Source organism: Triturus cristatus, chromosome 2_1 (assembly GCF_964204655.1).
Source record: "Triturus cristatus chromosome 2_1, aTriCri1.1, whole genome shotgun sequence".
Lineage (NCBI taxonomy): Eukaryota > Metazoa > Chordata > Amphibia > Caudata > Salamandridae > Triturus > Triturus cristatus.
In genome coordinates this window covers 902,595,297-902,616,521 of record NC_140581.1, presented here as the reverse complement: position 1 = coordinate 902,616,521, position 21,225 = coordinate 902,595,297, and the positions used below count along the sequence as shown (strand labels likewise).

At 44.4% G+C, this 21,225-nt stretch overlaps 1 protein-coding gene across 1 annotated transcript in view; it reads left to right on the top strand.

Annotated features, from left to right (window-relative positions):
* KIF27 (kinesin family member 27) overlaps nucleotides 1-19,727 on the top strand; it is a 551,081-nt gene extending 531,354 nt beyond the window's left edge. Inside the window, exon 18 of the mRNA XM_085633120.1 lies at nucleotides 16,696-19,727. Coding sequence (XP_085489246.1) covers nucleotides 16,696-17,186 — 491 coding nt within the window. The 3' untranslated portion in view covers nucleotides 17,187-19,727. The remainder of the gene's footprint in view (nucleotides 1-16,695) is intronic.
* The last annotated feature ends 1,498 nt before the right edge of the window (nucleotides 19,728-21,225 follow it).

Genomic DNA, 21,225 nt, shown 5'->3' with positions numbered 1-21,225 from the left:
GTCAGCACTTCTGCGAATTGGGGTTTCCAAAATGTCTCTTGCTAGGAAACGCATTCCACCTAGAGTGGACTCTTTGACTCGTTTATGCCTTCCCCCCAATACCTCTTCTGCCCTGAGTTCCGAAGTAGATCAAGACCAACTGAGTCCAAGTGAACATAGTAGCCCCAGTTTGGGCATGGAGAGTTTGGTATCTAGAACTCTCGGGCATGAGTATCTGTCCTCCGATCAGGCTGCCTCTCTGGAAGGACCTGCTGGCATAGCAACAGGATAGGGTCCTGCATCTGTACCTTTGCAATCTCCACCTTCATTCATAGAGTTTCAGCAGCGCCAACTGACCATCTTTGACCTTCCTCCAGAGGAGGTTGATGTCATCTCGGTAGCCACGTGTCCTTCAACAAAAGCTGTATTGACCGGTCGGACAAATTTATGGTTTGGTGCAGCACATTGGGAAAATCTAGATCACCGAAGTGTAGTAGACACAACACGCACATCTGATGCCCTTGGGCTTCATAGTGACCAATATAAATCTGAATATTCTGAATAATCAAATGATACAATGCTGAAAAAAAATTTAATCAATGATGCAATTATCAATTATGCAACATGATTTAAGGAGTTGCTTGTAGGCTTGTGGTTTTATTACAAATGTTACATCACATTTGTATGTGACGAAAATATAGCATTCACAACTTGAGAAGGTGTTCATGGTTGAAATGCATAACTCGATGCATTTCGGATGAAAAATACCCTTCATCAGGGATTACTGTAGATTCAAGAAAAAAGATTCACCTAGATTCAAGAAAAAAGATTCACCAATTATACATGCTAGATACCAACACAGGTTCAAAAGCAGGTAACTGTTAAATGTGGACGGTCAAAATTATAACCATCCAGAATCCTAAAGCCAAAATGTTAATACAAAACGTGCTACGGACTAGTGCGACTTGTCAACCCAGTGTGAGAAAACGAACCATGATTGCAGCCTGTAGAATGTTACATAAAGGATCGTGAGAGATTAATAAAAGCCCTTTACAAACAAAGTCAGTCTCTTCGGTCAATGGAGGAATGTAACAGCATTTGGTGTAGCACATTCTAGATTGACCCCTCTCCAGGCCAAGTTATCTGACATTTTGTTATCTCTCCCCCAGCAAGGCTTTCCTTTGGGCACAGTTAAAGGATATAGTTATGCTCTTTAGGCCCTTTAAGGTTGCCGACCTGCCCACATTGTTTTAGTCACCGGTTGTGATTCGCTTTTTGAAACATCAACAGCACTTGTTTTCTCCATCTCCCTTTGTCATGCCACAATGTGCTTAACTTGAGGATAAAAGATGCAATAGAAATGTCTCTAGAGCATTGCTTTTTCTCATTGACCAAATGCCTGCAATTTCTGATGGATACATCTGCCAGTGGATTCCTCACCTTGTGAATATCCCCTGCGCCAGCATTCCACGGAACTTTTTTCCCCAGCTCTCTACGCCGATGTGGACGTCATAATGCTTCGGCTCTGCTCGCGACTCCGTATGACGTCACCGGAGCCATAAGAGAGCCACGTTGGTGTGATGACGTCAGTTCCCTTTTTTTCCGCGCCGTCGACGCGCAACGGTTTTCCAGTACTCTCCTGCTACTTTGCAGTCTTGTAGTGGTTAATGTTGGTGATTTCACCATGTCTTCGACTAGGAAGTCAGGTTTCAAACCTTGTAGGGAATGTGGGGGCCACATGTCGATGACAGACCCTCATGAAGATTGTTTGTGGTGCCTTTCTTCTGACCACGACGTGGAGGACTGTTCCAGCTGCAGAAGGATGAATCCCAAGGCCTTGAAGGAAAGAGAGGCAAAGCTCTTCATGGCCAAGGCAAAGAAGGAGAAGAGAGGTAGGAAGAAGGAGAGATCGAGGCCGGAGTCGTCGACTTCGCATTCTTCGAAGTCGAAGAAACACCATAAGAAAAGGAAGCATAGCTCTCAGCGCCGGTCTTCGAAGAGCAAGGCTTCGAGATTGGCTTCGCCTCGACGTCGAAGTAAGGATGTGTCTCCTTCTCCATCTCCATCTCCTGGGAAGTCTCCAGAGAGATCTCCTTCGCCGAAGCGGACTCCGGCACGGTCCCCGGCGCAGTCGCCGGCGCAGTCACCGGCGCAGTCACCGGCGCCAGTGGAGTCTTCTGCTTCTGAGGTGGAGCAAGAACAGGAAAAGGAGCCTTCTCCAGAGCCGGCTGATCCTGTGGCTCCTGTCGAGGACTTTGCGGCTCCGGTTCCAGGTACGCCTCAGCCGGATTCAGGATCAATCCCTTATCCACAGTTCCCGACTCCGGGTGTGGATTCGACGCATTTTCTAAATGCTATGTATGGGATTTTTCAACGGGCTGCCTTCCCATCCGGCGCACCTTCTGGTCCCGTGGGTCCTATGACATACACCTTGGGGGTGCCGCAGCATTATGCTCAGGCCCCATTTATGCCCTTTTTGCTGATGGCTCCTTCGTGGCAGTTTCCGGCGCTGTCTGGGGATCCATCTCGACTTCGATTGGATCGACCTTCTTCGGAGCCCTCCTCGACGCCGTTGCCGACTCCCTCGGCTCCGCGTCCGGCGCCGCCGACTCCGGCGCCGCCGACTCTGACACCGCCGACTCCACGTTCGGTTCCACCGACTCCGCGTACGGCGCCGCCGGCGCCGGTTCCTCGGATCCGCTCAAGGAGAGAGGCTCAGAGAGTCTTGGAAGAGGAGCGCTATAGGGAGGAGGTGGAAGAAGGTGAGGTGGATACATCTTCCGACGACTTTGAAGGGATTCAAGAGGCTAGTGGTCTTGATACAACTCCGGAGTGGGAGCATTCTTCTACTAGATCCTCTCCACCGCAGGAGCTGGCTCCTTATCATTTAGTGATAAAGAAGGCCGCAGAGTTGCTGGACTTGCAGTTGCCCTCTGCTGAGTATAAACCAAACCTTCTGACTGAGGTACTACATTCGCCAGCTTCGACTAGTGAACCCTTGTTGCCTTTTAATGAGGCTATTTTGGAGCCAGTTTTGGATGTCTGGCGTAAGCCACTTTCTTTGCCGGCAGTCTCCAGACAGGTGGCAAGGAGATATAGGGTGGCTCCTGGGGATCCAAGTTTTCTGTCTTCTCACCCTTCTCCAGAAAGCCTGGTGGTGCAGGCTTCATGCTCGAAGCATGCTTCAGGAGCCTTCCCTCAGACTCCTGCGGACAGGGAGTCCAAAAAGGCTGATCAGGCAGCTAAAAAGGCCTTTTCTTCAGGGAGCATGGCGCTTAAATCCACTAATGCCACCTGCTTACTAGGGCGCTACGTCCATGCTCTGATGGACTCTATGAAATCATTAGCCCCTAAGTTGCCAGAAGGGGATAAGGCGTCTTTTATGGAGGTGGACACTGACACTCAGGCTGCTGCAAGGCAGGTAATTCAGTCGGGACTTGACACAGCTGATTCTGTGGCAAGGATAATGGGATCGTCGATAGCCACTAGGAGGAAAGCGTGGCTTCGTTCTTCTGGCTTTTCTACGGATGTTCAGGCCACCTTGGTAGATTTGCCTTTTGACGGACAAAAACGTTTTGGCGAAAATGCTGATTCCGCCTTGCAGAGATTTAAAGAGAGTAGGGTGACGGCGAAATCTTTGGGTCTGCAGACTCCTGCTAAAGGATTTGGGCTTAGGAAATTCAGAGGCTTTGGCAGATCTTCATTTCGCTCCTTCCGGCAGCCTCAGCAGCAGCAGCAACAGCAGCAGCAGAATCCCCTCTATTGATCGTATAGAGGAAGACAAAGAGGACGGAGAGGTTCTGGCCGCAACCCATCTTCATCTTCTGCCTCCTCTGCTCCCAATGAAGCTTCAGGGAAGCAGCCCTAGATCCCCCATCCTAGATCATGTGGGACCTGTGGGGGGTCGGGTGTCCCACTTTCTGCGAGGTTGGAAATCTGTTACAACCGACCTTTGGGTTTTAAACCTCGTGGAGACTGGGTACGCCCTTCCCTTTCGGGAGTTTCCTCCCCCTTACCCTCCTTGCCAGGGTTATTGCTCAGAAGACCATCTGCTTCTTTTGCAGAAGGAGGTTCTAGCTTTGCTTGAAAAGGGTGCGATAGAGGTGGTTCCAGAGCAGGAAAGGGTTCAGGGATGCTACTCCCGGTATTTCCTGATTCCCAAGAAGGACGGCAGATTGCGTCCAATCCTGGACCTCAGAGTCTTGAATTTTTACCTGAGACAGGAGAAATTGAAGATGCTGACCCTTGCGCAGGTTCTTCAAGCGTTGCAGCAAGGAGACTGGATGGTGTCGATCGACTTGCAGGACGCGTACTTCCATGTCCCAATCCTGAAGTCGCACAGGAAGTATCTCCGTTTTACGGTTGGGTCGCAACATTACGAGTTTGCGGTCCTCCCGTTTGGTCTTACTACCGCACCTCGAGTCTTCACGAAGGTGATGGCAGTGGTGGCTGCCCATCTCAGGAGGTTGGGGATTCCGGTTTTCCCCTACCTGGACGACTGGCTTCTGAAGACAGAGTCCCCAGAGATGGTGCAACATCATCTGCATGTAACATCTCAGCTGTTATTCGACTTGGGTTTTTCGATCAATGTGTCCAAATCTCACCTGGTGCCCTCTCAACGCAACCTGTTCATAGGGGCGGTACTGGACACTACTGTGTGTCGAGCATTTCCTCCTCCTCAAAGAATTCTCGACATTCAGGAGATGATCCCTTTATTCCACAATGGAGCGGTTGTTCCAGTTGTGAAGGTCTTTCGTCTGCTCGGTCTGTTCGCTTCCTGCATTCTGTTGGTCACCATGCACGCTGGCACATGAGGGCGCTCCAGTGGTGCCTCCGCAGGCAGTGGTATCAGCACAACGGAGATCTCAGGGAGTCGATCAGGATCTCCAGAGAAGCTGCAGCGGATCTATCTTGGTGGAGCGTGGAGGGCAATCTGTCTCAAGAGAAGCCCTTCCATCTGCCTCCATCGGTGGCCACAGTGATAACGGATGCCTCCTCCCTAGGGTGGGGTGCTCATCTGGGGGATCTGGAGATCAAGGGTCTTTGGTCTCCAGAGGAAAGGTTGCTTCACATCAACCTTCTGGAATTGCGGGCGATTCGTTTGGCTCAAGGCCTTCCTTCCCTTCCCTTCGCGGTCAGTCTGTTCAAGTCCTGACGGACAACACTACCGCGATGTGGTATGTCAACAAGCAGGGAGGAGTGGGGTCGCGTTGTCTCTGCAGAGAGGCTCTGCGTCTATGGTCCTGGGATCAGGACCATCAGATTTGTCTAATGGCAAGTCATCTGTCCGGGGTGCTGAACGTACGTGCGGACAGTCTCAGTCGGCAGTTCTCCGCCGACCACGAGTGGAGGCTCCATCCAGAGGTGGTTCGTCTTTCGGACGTGGGGGACTCCTCGGGTGGACCTTTTCGCCACCCGCGAGAACGCGCACTGCCTGTCATTCTGCAGTCTCCAGTATCCGATGCAGGGAGCGTTGGGAGACGCGTTTCAGTTGAGTTGGGGCTCATAACTCCTTTACGCGTTTCCTCCCATACCCTTGATTCCTCGGGTTCTGAGGAAGATTCGCCAAGACCGGGCCCAAGTTATATTGGTCGCCCCGGATTGGCCAAGAAGGGTGTGGTATACAGAACTTCTCCACCTCTCCTCGTGCCCTCCGCGCCATCTCCAACTGAGGGCAGACCTCCTCTCGCAGTCGGAGGGGCAGGTTCTACACCCCCACCTCCAGAGCTTACACCTTCATGCCTGGAGATTGAACGGGGCAACCTGAGTTCTTTCTCTCTCCCGCCTGATGTGGTGGATGTTATTTTATCGGCCAGGCGACACTCCACCAAGTCCGTTTACTCATATAGGTGGTCTAAGTTTGTTAAGTGGTGTGGAGAGGGATCCATTGACCCTTTAAAAGCCCATCTTTCTGATGTGCTTCAGTTTGCTTTTTCCCTGGCTCGGCAGGGCTGTGCTGTGGCCACGGTCAAGGGCTATCTATCAGCCTTATCGGCTTTTCTATGTCTTCCTGATCAACCGTCATTATTTAAATCTCCTATTGTTCTAAGGTTTATCAAAGGACTTACAAACAGGTTTCCACCTACTCCTTTTGTAATGCCACAGTGGGACCTTAATCTTGTCTTAACTTTTCTGATGGGGACTCCGTTTGAGCCTCTTCATAGTTGTCCTTTGAGGTTGTTGTCCTTTAAGACGGTCTTTCTTGTAGCCATAATCTTGGCAAGGAGGGTGAGTGAGCTTCAAACTCTCAGTTCTAAACCCCCTTTTTTAACATTACATTCTGAAAGGATGGTTCTCAGGACCAGGGCTGCTTTCTTGCCTAAAGTAGTTACTCCGTTTCATTTGGGGCAGTCTGTTACTCTCCCTGTTTTTTATCCACTTCCTCATCCCTCCAAAGAGGAGGAAAGACTTCATCGCCTGGACCCAAAGAGAGCTGTGAGCTTTTACTTGGACGATCAGCTCTTCGTGGGTTATGTTGGTCATTCTAAAGGAAGAGCTGTGCACAAGCGTACTTTATCGAGATGGATCATCCTTGCCATCAAGATCTGCTATGCCCTGGCTGGTAAGGTTCTTCCTGAGGGTATTAGGGCTCATTCAACTAGAGCTAAATCGTCTACTTCTGCTTTGGCCAGGGGTGTTCCTGTGGCAGACATTTGTAAAGCTGCGACATGGGCCTCCCTCCATACTTTCGCAAAGCATTATTGCTTGGACTCTGAGATGAGGAGGGAGGGCCACTTCGCGCGCTCTGTCTTGCAGGACTTTTTGGTATAGGAAGGTGGACACCCTCCTCCGGGAGTGGGACTGCTGTGGGAATCTATTCACAAGGTGAGGAATCCACTGGCAGGTGTATCCATCAGAAGAACAAGTTACTTACCTTCGGTAACGCTTTTTTCTGGTGGATACAGTATCTGCCTGTGGATTCCTCACTGGCCCACCCGCCTCCCCGTTGTCCACCTTTGTATACCTTAAAAGATGTCTAGCTTGAGATGTTGTTATGCTTTGTAGCTTCTTTCTTTCTGGTACATTGGTAGGAAATGCTTGTTTTCTTTAGCTTTCCTTTTGTTTATGTACTATGTATATTTGATTGTATATTGTATACTGTGTATACTTTGAATCTGTCGTTGGTCCACCTGTGTGCCTCGGAGGCACGGAAAAAATGGGTGGAACTGACGTCATCACGCCGACGTGGCTCTCTTATGGCTCCGGTGACGTCATACGGAGTCGCGAGCGGAGCCGAAGCATTATGACGTCCACGTCAGCGTAGAGAGCTGGGGAAAAAAGTTCAGTGGAATACTGGCACAGGGGATATTCACAAGGTGAGGAATCCACAGGCAGATACTGTATCCACCAGAAAAAGCGTTACCGAAGGTAAGTAACTTGTTCTACAGGGGGCACCCTGACGGCATATGAGCACCAGTTCTCCCGCATACGTTCTGGTTATCGCAGCCCATAGACGTTTCATGTACTCACAAGTTTAAAGTGACAACCATCCTTGTTAGCTCAGCCAGCGCTTGCTTCTCTGCCCACGTCATTGCCAGTCATCAATAGAAAATAGCAAGCAAGTTTAGGGGTGCTTAAAATGCTGTGTATAGTCTCTCAAGTAAAGTGCCACTCCAAACAGTAAAGGTTCATCTCATGATTCATTAGCCAATCAGCTCCAGTAGAAGCTAACAATAGCAGGTGGGGCACGCACACTGCCAGAATATCAACACCAGTTCTCTCTAGAGTATTCTGGTTGTTAGCAGTTCATAGTTGTTTTAAGTACCAACAAGTAGAAAGAGTCTGCCATCAGTGTTACAGTAGCCAGTCCTTGGGTCTTTGGACGCGTGTTTCATGGTCATTGCCAGTCATCCCCAGAGAGTAGCGAATAGGGTTGGGGGTGCTTCAAATACTTCTACATCGTAGAATCCTCAGTGACTCATAAATATAGAATATTCCTGCCATTGTATGGGGATATTTTATGTATATGACTTCAGTGAGCATTCCTACGATGCAGAACTGGAATTATAAGCAAGTAACCTTTTGTTATAGTTTCTCGGGTAAAAGACGACTCCAAAGCATGCTTGTCCAGTGCATGACTCGCCAGCCAAATAGCTCCAGGAGATGCTGACAGTTCCAGGTGGGAGTGAGCACACTGCCAGCACATCACCACCAGTGATGCATCCGCATGCTTTTGTGTGGTAGTTTAATTGATCTTACCACCATTGCATGACAGTATTGTATGCATCAGATGTTATGTATGTCCTAAGATAATATGTATACAAAATTAAAAATATCAGACATTAAAAAATGAGTGCCATGCCTCTATGGTCTCATGTACCTATAAAAACCGTAGCTAAGTGAATAGTTTTCTGTATCTGCTTACGTCATCAAAATACTATGTGTGCACGTCCAGGGAGGCTTAAAGCGCACTGTAAAAGTGCAACCCGCGTATTTCAGTGCTGCTATTTACCTGTAGGGACTTTGACTGCTAGATAACAAAGGAGAGTGGGTACATACTTAAAGATGGCTGTGACTGAGCTCCCAAACTGGCCAATCTGAAGGAACAACTGAGGCAGCCAGGTTTCAGTAGGTTGACATTGGATCCTCTTGGTAGCTGGGAATTGAATGGGGAGAAAATTGTTGTAGAGTGTAACAAACAGTAAAGCACACGTTTTGAAATGAAAAACACCAACGTAAAAGATAAAATGCTAAGAAATGTTGCAATATAGAAGGAGAAAAAAAGAGATACAAATAATTTCAGGTAGTAAAGGTGCCACACCTGTAGAATATTGGAGAAGGGTTTAAAACACCATTGTGACTGTTTTGTCACATTAACAGCAAAGAAAACCCTCCTAAACATTCAGTACTCTTAATTACCCAAAAAGACTCCCACATATACAAATTAAAGTTATGGCAGGAGGGAAAATATTACAAATGAAAACCAAATTCTTGCAATTATCAAAAATCAGCACAACATAATAAAACATTTATAAGTGACCTTTTCAGATATGACCACGGCCCATGCAGACCTTGTGGCTTACCTGTGAGTGGACTAAGCAGGATAGCATCTGGGAAATTGTTCCTTTACTCTATATGTTATGGAAGAACAATTTCAAGCAAATTTAACCTGGAGCTGTAGTCCCAGAGTTTAGGTACATATTGTGAGTACCATTGACAATGCCCAGAAATCTTGATGAAAAACCTGTGATTGGGTCAATGTCACAAAATGAGACTATGCTGTACTCGTCTCCTGTGATGAATTCCTGGCCTTACATTTATTACCGAGCGGGGAGATTACTGACGCCTCCTGCTGCCGTTTAATGTTACGGACAGCATAATTATCACATCACGCAATCTTCACGCATTCATTGGAGTAGCTGTAGTAATTAAAATACGCATTGATGCGATGCCCTGCAAGCTTTGTTGAGCCATGGACTCTTGGTTATAACGCTGCCGATTTAATTTTCGGATAGCAAAGTCATGGTCTCTTGCCCTGATGTTTCCTGAATAATTGCCTCTCAGCATTTGCTGATATTGAGCGCCCCCAACTCCCACTGTGATTGCTTCACCCTATGAGATTTATTCGCCGTGTGCTCTCAGCACTACTAAAATTTGTAACCATTGTTCTGATGATGACCTATACTTGACAAGGTCGAAACGTCATCGACATTACAGTGTAACTTTTGGCTGCCATGGGATCATTTTTTAAATCTATGAAAAATGAATTATTTCTGTATTAATTTGATTCATACCATTTGATCCTTGATTATTATTTGTCTTTATTGTTTTGCGCCGTCTCACGCTGTGTTTGTATCACTTGTGTCACTGCACTTATCACTTACACCCAGCATGGTCAGTTCACAATTGGTTGTTTGGTTACTCTAATCCATTTGTAATGTAGTGCTGTTATAACTACTTGCTAAAATAACAACCCTTATTCCTTATCTTGGTCTCCTGTTTTCCCTCCTTCAGGGATTCATGCACTTATTATAATTGTCTTTTTAAAAGATTACTGGTTGAGACATTGTTGCTTTGTTATTATACTTCACCCGGTCTCAACTGGGTTAACAGGTTTACTCCTGTATTACGTTCCTTGTAAAAACCAAATTAGGCAAAATGTTTGTCTTTGAAAATGCTCCACAGGATCAAACTGGGTCTATATCCAAATGGAAGCTTTGGATAGCCGATTCGTACAATGAAAAAAGGCTGACTTATAAGTGCATTTGGCCGGTTCTGCATTATAACATCTCATTTGGGACTTTATTACTTTTCTGAAGATTCAGATGCTCCAACAGGCCAAATTTACATGTAGGTCACAGAGGTCGACATAAAGTAGGATTCATTTTCCATGCTCTGTACTTATTGTCAAGTTCAAAAAGTCTCAGAGCAAGCCATACACTTACAATTGTTGTAGCTGAACGCAAGCTTGGTGATATCAATGTCGCGCACCCACCTAATTGTACTATCTTGGTTCTTGATTCAAAAACCTTGTATGATAAAATTAGTTCTACTTTAACCCATATCTTAATGAAAACCGAAGGACAGAGCCCCAATGGCCAAAGCCTCTTGATGAATGTTATTGCAATCGTTCCCACCATATGAAATCGGTTAACACAATTCACCCAGAATATCATTTAACAAAGATTTCTACAAGTGACCACAGTCCTCACCTGTTGCAGGATCTTCTTTAATTCCCAACACTCTGTCTCATGAAATAAGTCTCCAAAGCTTGACCTAGAAGTCCTTGGCATACCACTTAATCATAGATAGCTTGTACAAGTATGATTGGTATTCACAAATGAAGAAAATGACATTGGTAGACCGCTCCAGAACAAAGAGTAGGATAGCATATTAGAATACCCCCAAACAATCTCAAGAAATGCCAGAGTTCAGTAGATTCTGTTAAATCAGTTGCAAAGGGCCATCACCATGCACTAGTAGGCTAGTGTGGGCCGCCCATCAGGCAGTGGTGTTTGACTGTAGTTGAATTTTTAGGTAGTGAAAGCATAGCATTGTACAGAGCAGAGGCCAGGGCCCTGAGAACATTCATGATTGCTAGGTGTTGGGATGAGCTAACACCAGATTTTTCTCAGGAGCTCATAAATAATAATAAACCACCTCAGAACTGTTTCATGTGTCACAGCTTGGAGGAATGAACGGGTGGCGGTGCCACATAAAGGGCAAACATGAGATAAGCATGTGCCCTGGGCTAGGCTCTATTGCATTGACCCCCATTTATGTAATCCGAGCACTGCCCACTCCGGGACCAAACTTCTATATACCCCCTCCCTCGACCTGACCTCCCCACCACTCCCTAATAGAGTGAGTAGCCCTGCTGACATCACAGTACAGATATAAACATTACACCATATAACTTAACCCGGGTCCATTACACGGGGTACTAAATTAGGCACCAGGATTTTTTTTCCTTTGATTTTTTTAAGTGACAATGGCAGATAAGCATGATATGGGTACAAACTGAAGCGTACATACACAAATCGGTCCATAAGTATGGTTGACAAGTGGGAACTGGTCTCTTGAGGCATAACCCCAAACAGATTAATGGACTCCGAAAATGTAAACACATGCCTAGTGATAAACGGAATTTTCATGACACAATAATTTGTATTGTGATCATTTGTCTGTTCTGCCGATAAAAAACTGTTAAAAAACGGGAAAAAAAGCAGAAGTCTGCTTGCTATTCCTAGTGCTTTCCGGTAACAGGAAATCCTTTGAGGCCAAGAGCTGCGCCTGGATACACAGAACATTCACCAAGTAGACAGTCTCCAAAAGTACATTTTGCCCCAGTTGACAGAATAAATTGATTTTAACAGACCCAAACTTAACTATCTTTTAAGTCATAATCAGGCCTCCGGCTTTCACATTTCTGTGTCAAGTCACTGGGGCAAACATTCAGGTAATGCTTAGGCACAGTCCTCCCAGTGTTCCTCTGCAGTTAAAATGGTATTCAACCCAGCCCCAGTTAAGAAGTCTTGCATTTTTATCTAATTCCAAATCTTGATCTGAAGAAAAGCACTTGAGCAACTATGCTGAAAAGCAAATCCTAAAGACACACAAATGATGAACGGAATGCAGAACAAATTAAAACATTCACCCCCAGTCAAGGGATCTGGGTTAAATCCATTGTTCTTTTACTCACCATGCCACCCCAGTTTAGACCTGGCCATATGCAAATCAGTCTTGACCCTGTTCCTCATGGGAACAGTCCAGCCCGAACTGCCAAGTCAGCCATATGCAAATTGGTCTTGACCCTGTTACTCATGGGAACAGTCCAGCCCGAACTGCCATGCCAGGTCCTCCCTGGATCGGAAACAAGCATCTTAGGACCGGTTTCAAGGTTTCACCCCTCATCAGCCAGGCTAGCTAGAATCCAGTGGCACAGTGAGCCCGGGTCCCACGTCTGGGCATACCCGGCGCACTTAGGGCGAGAAAGTAAAAGACACACAAATGATGGATGGAATGCAGAACAGATCAAAACATTCACCCCCATTCAAGAGATCTGGGTTAAATACATCACTCTTTTGCTCACCATGCCACCCCAGTTTAGACCCAGCCAAATCCTGTCATAGTGTTGATAGATACTTGCTGTGCTATCCAGCACAAGGTCTCAAGGTCACAATACCTCTCACTACCCTCCTACCCTTCTTACAACATGATGTCACTGAATTATTGGAAGGCCAACTCTCAGCTAGGCTAGGCAAGTAACACAGATCACTTCTTAGAAATGTCAGAAGCATCATCACAAGGAAACAGCTCTCTCCAAAATCTGATCCTTCCCCGGCACCGGTCAAAACCAGGACAGCGCTCCTTTTAATTAGGCAGTAATCCCCGGAAAGCAATGTAGTTAGAGTGACTAGAATGACTTTCCTCCTTAGAAAGAGTTCCTCAACCTGTTCTACGGCTTTTCTCCTTCACCCTGCCCTTCATCCACGGAAGCCTTTAAACTCTGAAGTGGAAGCGATAACAAGAGGGATATTACCCGCAACCGAATTTATCCTCAGCTCAAGAGGTGCATTGATCCCAGTTAACTGATCTTTGTACAAATACATATGGACTGTTTACATTGATTTATAATCTGTGAATTTTAGTTACTGCCAATGAAGGCTATTTATGAATTTAGAGTTTAAAATAACATTCCTTTCATGGAAGAAGGCTCGGGTGCAGCGTGCGCTTTACATTCCAGAGACATAATTCTGGATAGTTGATTTTAATATTATCCTTCGCAGTAGCCTAACTGGATCACTATTGTTTTCTCAGTATGAAAAATGGATCCAAATAACACACTATTGATGTGGTCAAAATTAGACACTCTGTTATGGACACTCACGAATAACACGAAAACATGAGTTCACATAAAAGTACATATTGTAACTGGGATTGCATTCAGAGCCTGATATCTGGAGAATGAAAACTCTCAAAGATTCTTAATATGTATCACTCATAAATTCTTAGGATACAATAATAGGGAATTGAAAATGTAATTAAAAAACAATCAGCAAAAAATTTCCAGAGAAGGAACATGGAAAAGGGGTATGAGGGTTTGGGTCTACTGGAGTTCCCTCTTCTTGCATGCAAGCAACATAACAATTCAAATCGGCATTGACAAAGCCAATAGGTCTCAGATCTAGAAGGCAGTGCAAGGAAAAACATGCACTCCCATGGAGTGCTGAATACTAAGTAAAAGAGTTTCCTCGTGTCAGCAATGGAGAAATATAATTCATGCAGTCAGAACACTGTGAGAAAGTAGGGAGGAAAGCCACTGAATGAATAGCTCACACGTGAGATAGACAACAAAGCCATCCAGACATAAGCAAGGAGCTGGCTCAAGAAGCTTCGAGGCTTGACATGTGTTACAGTATTGAAAGCCAGAGTGAGACTGTATGGTTTGGAGGGGCATACAAAGCATGCCCGCTTTCCTACATAAGACTTCTGTTCTTGTAGTCTTTTAGATGCTTAGTGGTGGTGACAGCATACCATTTTTTAAATAATACTATTTTTGCTTATATTAGTCCATGGAAAGTTGGCATAAACGTTTTTCCAGCTCCTTGTAATTAGCGAGTAGCATACAGGCCTTGTGTGAATTTCAGCTGAAGCACTGTATCTAGGTCCTCAGACTGACATCTTGTGTTGAGGTGACTGGCAACAAAGAGCTTTAAGTCAGATAGGTAAGTGTTATGAGTGGGACCCATTTTGGATTGCCCCTGGTAAAGCATGGCTGAAGATGGTGAGTGGATCACTGCCTCCCGAACTAGCAAAGTGTATTGCTGGCATTCCTGAGCCTTTTGAGAGGCACAAGATATTTGGCTGTGGGTGAATAGAGACAGGGCTGGTCTACCTGATTATGCCTTCCTGAGAACTCTCATTAGATAGGATGGAGGGCATGGGGAGGTTCAGATAGTGATCTCCTTTGAAGTGCCTGAAGTAACTGTTCTTTCAGAGTCTACCTTTTGCCTATCCCATAGGTGCTACTCACAAAAGGTATTTTTCTTCTAAGAGCAAGGTCTTAACTCTGGTACTCTTGTTTTTGGTGCTACACTTGGAGACACTCCACTCACTTCCTACTGTGGAACCTTGACATGGGATCAAAGACTGTGTGTGCTCTGGAGAGAAGGGATGCACGGTGAGAGAGAACCTCCTCGAACTGGCCCCAGAATAATGACAGTGCAATCACCATTCTTGGTAAAGTGAAGAAAGTGCCTTAAACCTACCAAAGGTGTTGTTAAAGTGTGTTCAAAGAGGAGACAGTCCACATAGTGTCATGGAATTCTAGTGAGGTAGGGATCGTACCAGCCAGTCTCTCATAGGTGAGGAGGGAACATAATCTGGAAATCTGCATCAGCCTCTTGAAGAGAGCTATAGATCTATCTTGGCCTGAAGCCTTACTGGCTGAGAGGGAGGAGTGGAGGATACCTCTTCAGACGGAAGTCTGTCTAGAGGAGAATCCTATGTGCAATGCCTGCGAGAAAGGAACTACCAAGGACTATAGACTCAAATGAGGGAAATCTCAGCTATTGATCCGAGTGCTGGGGTGCATCTACCTGCATCCATGTAATTGCATCAGGTGTGATGGATGCCCGTGGTCACCCCTAATTGGTTGGATGTCGTCGGAGACAACGCAAGCTTGGAGAATGAGCCTCCCTGTGCTCCAACAGCATATTGATGCACTGCACCAACAAAGACAAATTTAACCAAACCCCGCAGTCTCCCTATTTTGTGCTTGAGGATTGGCAACTGGTGCTGATTCTGGCCGTTACATTCAAGTGTTTGGAAATGACAACCTCGCCAAGAACTAAAGGGTGGGCTATTCACTGTTTAGCTGGGGAAGTTGCACTGGGCCTGTTTGCCCTCTGAAACTCACTGCTACATTCACATACCAGCATTTGGAGCTTCCTTTGCATCCTCAGAAGAGAGGTGAGGGCCACCCATCTGCAGTACACCATGGTGAGGAGCTCTTTCCAGGGTTCAACTGCTTCCAGCAGAGCAGATAAACCTGATTTGCGCCTAAGCTGACAAGTGGCCCTAGGCATCAGACCGGGGCCTGATTGTTAAAGTGAATTAAGACTGAATGGTCTATAGATTGACCTACAGGCTCTAGAATCAACTAACTACTTGCATTTTCACTGTAAGCCTACTCCAGTGATTTTGCCTTGTTACTTACATTGCTGCCTTTTCTCGTAAGAACATTGTGCCCTGTTTATTATTTTGTGTAGCACTATCTAGTGAATAACATAATACTCCTCTTTTGATTGTTGAGTGTTGACTCTCCTCCTACAATGTCTCCCTGGGAAGGCTTGCACTGCTTGCCATGCTACTCTGAGAGTTAACTGCTGTAACAGTGTACTAGTGCTCGGTTTTCAGGGCCATAGTATAGGTCCGAAGAAAACCTACCTCAAGGGCACATGATACCCATATACAACAAATGTATTACAAAGTAGAAAATGTATTTTGTAAATTTTAAAAAGACAATGGCGCTCACAATGTTACACAAACAGTACCAACAATTACCAAAAGCATATCGTGTGTAATCAAAGTAAAGAATGGCTGAGGCAAAATTACATATACACAAAAAATGGTTTAAAGACAAAACACATAACAATAGATATGTCCTCATCAATTAGAACCACATCTTTTCGTCGATGACGTTTCAACCCATTACAACTTGAAGGGTCATCATCAGGACCAACAAACATACGAGCGTCCACACGAACTTCAATAAAATATCTGTATCATAAAGACACAGTCATCCACTTTAGAAAGACAAAGAAGACCCGACACTTCCAGGACTTCCCATCAGGAACTAACTGATGGACTTCACTGGAATAGATATTAATTAGGAAAAAACGAGGAAAGAAGTTCACTCCCAATTCAGACGGAAAATATTTAAGGAATTAATCCGATTAAATGCTGAAAAACCTGCTGAGTCAAAAGATCTCAGTCGGTACGCTTCTTCAAATGCTAACTTTAGCTGCTGGACGTCCTCAGTGTGCCCTCCGGAACCTGTGTTCTCTACTCACCCTCAAACAGTGTGTATGCCTAAAAAAATGGGGAATGTTTTTCTTAATATTTATTTTCTAAGTTTAACATCTAATTTGATTCTAAATATAGTTTGATAACCTATAATGGGACCCACAGATATGGAAATTGACATTTGGTAGCCATGAATAGTTTTAGGAATACCAACCATTAATATCTTTTTTGGGTGTTTTTTTACAGACACTGGCACTTCTGGTGGAATCCAAAACCAAGAAGATATTGGCCCTGTTTCAGAAGACTTTAAATGGACATCCAGTGCTGAAAGTAGCAAAATGAATGGAAGATCAAAAGACAGAGATCATGTGAACCTGGATTCCAGTTCAAAAGTGCAGCTGAACTCGTTCAGGCTTTTGGGAGATATCTCTGAACCAGCAAAGCCTCCACTATCAGTGATACCGATGAGAAGGACATTGTCAAGTGGTGAGGAGCCGGTGGAAGATAAGGAACTGTCATCTTTTAAACCCCAGAATCAGCTGTTCACCCAGCCACAAACACTAGAGGGTATTGTGCCGGTCCAGAAGGGGACTCCAATTAAAGTGTCTCGTCGAGAATTACGGCAGATACCACCACTTGAGCTGTCTATGAGGCGGTCCAGCATCGGCACGAGTCTTGGTTCGATTCCTATAGATTCAATAGAAATCGCCAGACGATCCCATGACTTTAAACTTTAGCGCTTATGCACACTACTTTTGGCAATCACAATTCTAGTAGGCACTTCTACCAGAAATGATTCGTTGGTTTCCAAATTAATGAGTGAATTATACTTGTCAAAGATCGATAAATAGTTTATCCGTGAGAAAACACAGAATTGTGGCAGCATCATGTTTGTTTGTGATTTAAAAACGGAAAAATATACAATCTATTTTGAAAGGATTGTATAAAGCAGAAGATCGTGAGTTATTAGTCATGAATTTAAGGAGGGGAAGGATTTATTTCCAATTCTTGAAGAGAAGGACCTGCACTGTAAGGGGAAAATATTGTTGCAAAAAATGCAGCTTGTTGGTAGGAATGGATTTAAAAAATGATTGGATCCCCTATTCCAGTTCGAAACTGATCTCTTTTTCATGACTTTCATATTGATAGGTATGTATTTAAAAAAAAACAGAAGCCAAAGTAGTGTGCAGACTGTTTTCTAACATGAGTATTTTAAAAAGATCTGCTCTTTGGTGAAGCTTAGGGAATATATCTTTGTGCTCATGTCATTGAAGGTCGTTGTGGGTTGCAAATTCAAATCGTCTATGTGATTTTGTTTTGGAAACACTTTTCTTTCTCTCATCATGTTAACCATCTTGCGATATTTCTTTAAATGTCTTTAATTTGCATACATGCACTCCACCTACTTAGGTAGCCACACTTGATTTCACTTTATTTTAATTCGTCATTTTGTTATCACTTTTGTTATTACTCTGCTCTCTATTTCTATCAATATTTTCTGTATTCCATGTACTGTTATTATTTATTTTACTCTTTATGTGATTGTAGTATAACGTTTGTGATCATTTTGTTCTTCCTTTATTGTAATTTTAAAGTACATAACGTTGCTTAAGGCCAACCTCTTTCCAAAGCTTTGGAGGTTTCCAGTATTTAGGATATGGTTTTCATATAACTTCTTTCTAATAGGCTAAACATCTCAGAATAAGTGCCTTTGTGCCTGACAGAAACTTGCATGGTGACTTTCGGAAGTGAACAGAGCTTTTATGGTTCCGCAGAAAGTTGACATCCATTTTTGCCTGACAAAAACCCACCAGGAGTCTTTCATAAGAAAAGCGGTCTGATTTCTGCTTTTTAGTTCTCTTTAGTTTCCTGGTGCACTAACTGCTCTTAGAAAGGTTCTTGTGTGCTCTTAGTGGCGCAGTGGGCAGCAGTTGTCTCCCGGCCATAGGCAGTCGCGCCATCGCAGAGCTTTGCTCGTGGTCCTACATCCGAGGCACAGCCCACCCGCTTGGCACTCCTGGCCTTCAGCATCCTATTATCCCTACCTTCAGGGCTTAGGGGAGAGCAGTGCAGCCAGAACTGTAAGGGATCTAGGTACCAGACTGAAGGTGTGAGCTGGGCCGTTAGTGCTGTGAGAGAACAATGGCTGACAAAGACTGAGGCAGACTAAGTGACTGCTGTATGCAGTATACACTCTTGATTCATTGGGATCGCTTGTCCCTCAGGACATGTGGGAACCGTTCTACGTCCCTAGGGCACGTGATTCACTCTCCAAACAAATGAGAGAGACCAGAGAAAAAGGTAAATAGGGAACCATGATTCGTCAGTGTGCACTGACCCCCACGTCTCCAAGCACTCCTTTTACTACTCCTCAGTGGTCCACTAGCCTCACTCAGTACGGTTGTTTAAAATGAACCCAAGACAGGGGATCTAACGTGTTTCTGCTTCCTCCCGAGAAAATCTTCTATGTCACTGAGGTCACAAGTGTTGCTTTGCCAAGAGACAGAATGTGCAGAGAGAGAAAGCACTGGTAAAATAATAAATAAATAAAAGTAACCAGTTTGTATGCAGTAAAATAAAAAGAAAAATCAATTAACGTGTTGAGAAAGCTACATACCCTGACGTCTTTTCGCGTTATCAAATTACAAATAGCAATTCCATAGTTTGAAATTTACAGTAATTCTTGGTGTCAGAGCAGAGTAAGTATATTCACCTGGCCGTTGTCTCAACAGAGTAAACACACTAGTTAAAAGGGAGAAGACTACACTGGTCCCTTTCATATTTCAGCCATCTGTCTCCATCAGAGGTGTTCTGGCATTTAGTCTTGGTAGACGACCAGTGTTTACCAAACACACCCCTTAACGCACCACTTGCCCACCTTAACTAACGCGGATTACATCCACACGTATCTTAGGTCACTGACAGCACCGTTATCATTACAAAGTTGACAAGTCACTGATAAATGACGTACTACTTGCCCTGGGTTTCGTTAAACAAAAAATAAACCTTAGATTGCCCCATAAAAAGTTAGGCTTGTGTGGCAGCCGTCCCACTGAGTTTGGGAAAACCCCTTCTGATTCTGTAAAAAAGATGATAACCTTTACCTTTGAAGACTTTTATACTTGTGTTTTGTATTATGCACTTCTCTTAATGTGTGTCATTTTTTGTATGTAAGCTATTGTTATTGTACAGTTATTATTGTACAGCACACATATGCACATGGTGCCTACTTTGCGCTGTAGAAAAACAATGAAATAAATAAAAGAAATACCTCAAAACATTGGTTTTGTTGATACAGGACAATAACTAATTAATGAATAATGTAATAGCGTAATTTTAGACAAACAGCAATGTAGATCTGGATGGCCTAGTCTTCCATCAGACTTTAAACATGTTTCTCATCACTGATTAGAATTAGAAAAATTAAAGAAAAGTGTACAGGTAGACAAAAATTAAGAGAACGTTATGAACATGAAACGTGTTTCCAGTCAGTGAGGGAGTGCAACAGGCATTCTCTTGTAAAACGTCCACAGAGCTACTCTTCTGGCCTAATGTCAGATCATGGGTGTAGTCACCAGAGCATTCTTTCCCACCCTAATAGTTTTTCATACTGCCCTCACTTTCACATACATGCTCAAACATAGTGTGCAACTTGGAAACTCAACCTGTAGTGTTCATGGCTAATATCATATGTGTAGGGGGGTCAACTCTGGGCGGTAAGTATATCAAAAGCCATTTGGAGTTTTGTACCTTTGAAGTGGTCCAGTGACATTAACGCCATATCTAAAAAAAGTTGAGTATAATCCTGCTCATCAATACCTCAGTTACCATGGCATGAAATGTTTGGTCAGTAGCAGATTTCTTAATAGTGGCTGGAGACAGAATACAACAGTGAAGTGGGTATTCTGTCTCCAGCCACTTCATAATCAGCATTTAAGAAGAAAAACATAATTTCGCTGCCAAATAATTTAATCCTAAAGAAGTTGCCATATTTCTTGTACTTCTCTAATAATCACGTTCACAGCAGGATTTTTAACTAATAGCAACGCCATCTTTATTTAATGATACTAAACAGTCTTTGGGCCAGATGTACGACAAATTTGAGCATGCGCAAATTGGCTAGCGACCCGTTTGCGCAAGCTAAAATTGGTATGGCCATGTACCAACACAATTTTGCAAGTCGCAAATGAATTTCGATTCGCAAAAAAGTGTTTAGAGACTTGATTTTTGGAAGGGGTGTTCACTTCCAAATAGCGACTCTCTAACCCATTTATGTTTTGCGACCGCAATTGCGGTCGCAAAACACTCGCAAATTAGAACCCTCCTAAAGAGGGTGGTAATGCAGTTGCAATTTCGAAGGGGTCCCCAGGGGACCCCTTCCACATTGTAACCGTCTCTAAAAATATTTTTTAAGGGCATGTAATGGTTCCAGGGACCACTACCGGCCCTTAAAAAATAAAACGAAAACCTTTCAATTTTTTTTTAAATGCATCCAGTTTTCCTTTAAGGAAAACAAGATGCAATAAAAAAAAAATTTTTTTTATTTAAAAGCAGTCCCCGACATGGTGGTCTGCTGAGCCCAGCAGGCCACCATACCTGGGAGGGCCTGTCATTCCCAATGGGCTCGCAAATTGTGAGAGGCTTATTATTATTAATGAGCCTCGCAATTTGCGACCCCATTGGGAATCGTAAACAGTGTTAAACACACTGTTGTACATGGCATATTGCGCCTCGCAATTTGCGCCTCGCAAAAGAGGCGCAATTTTGTTGGTCGTA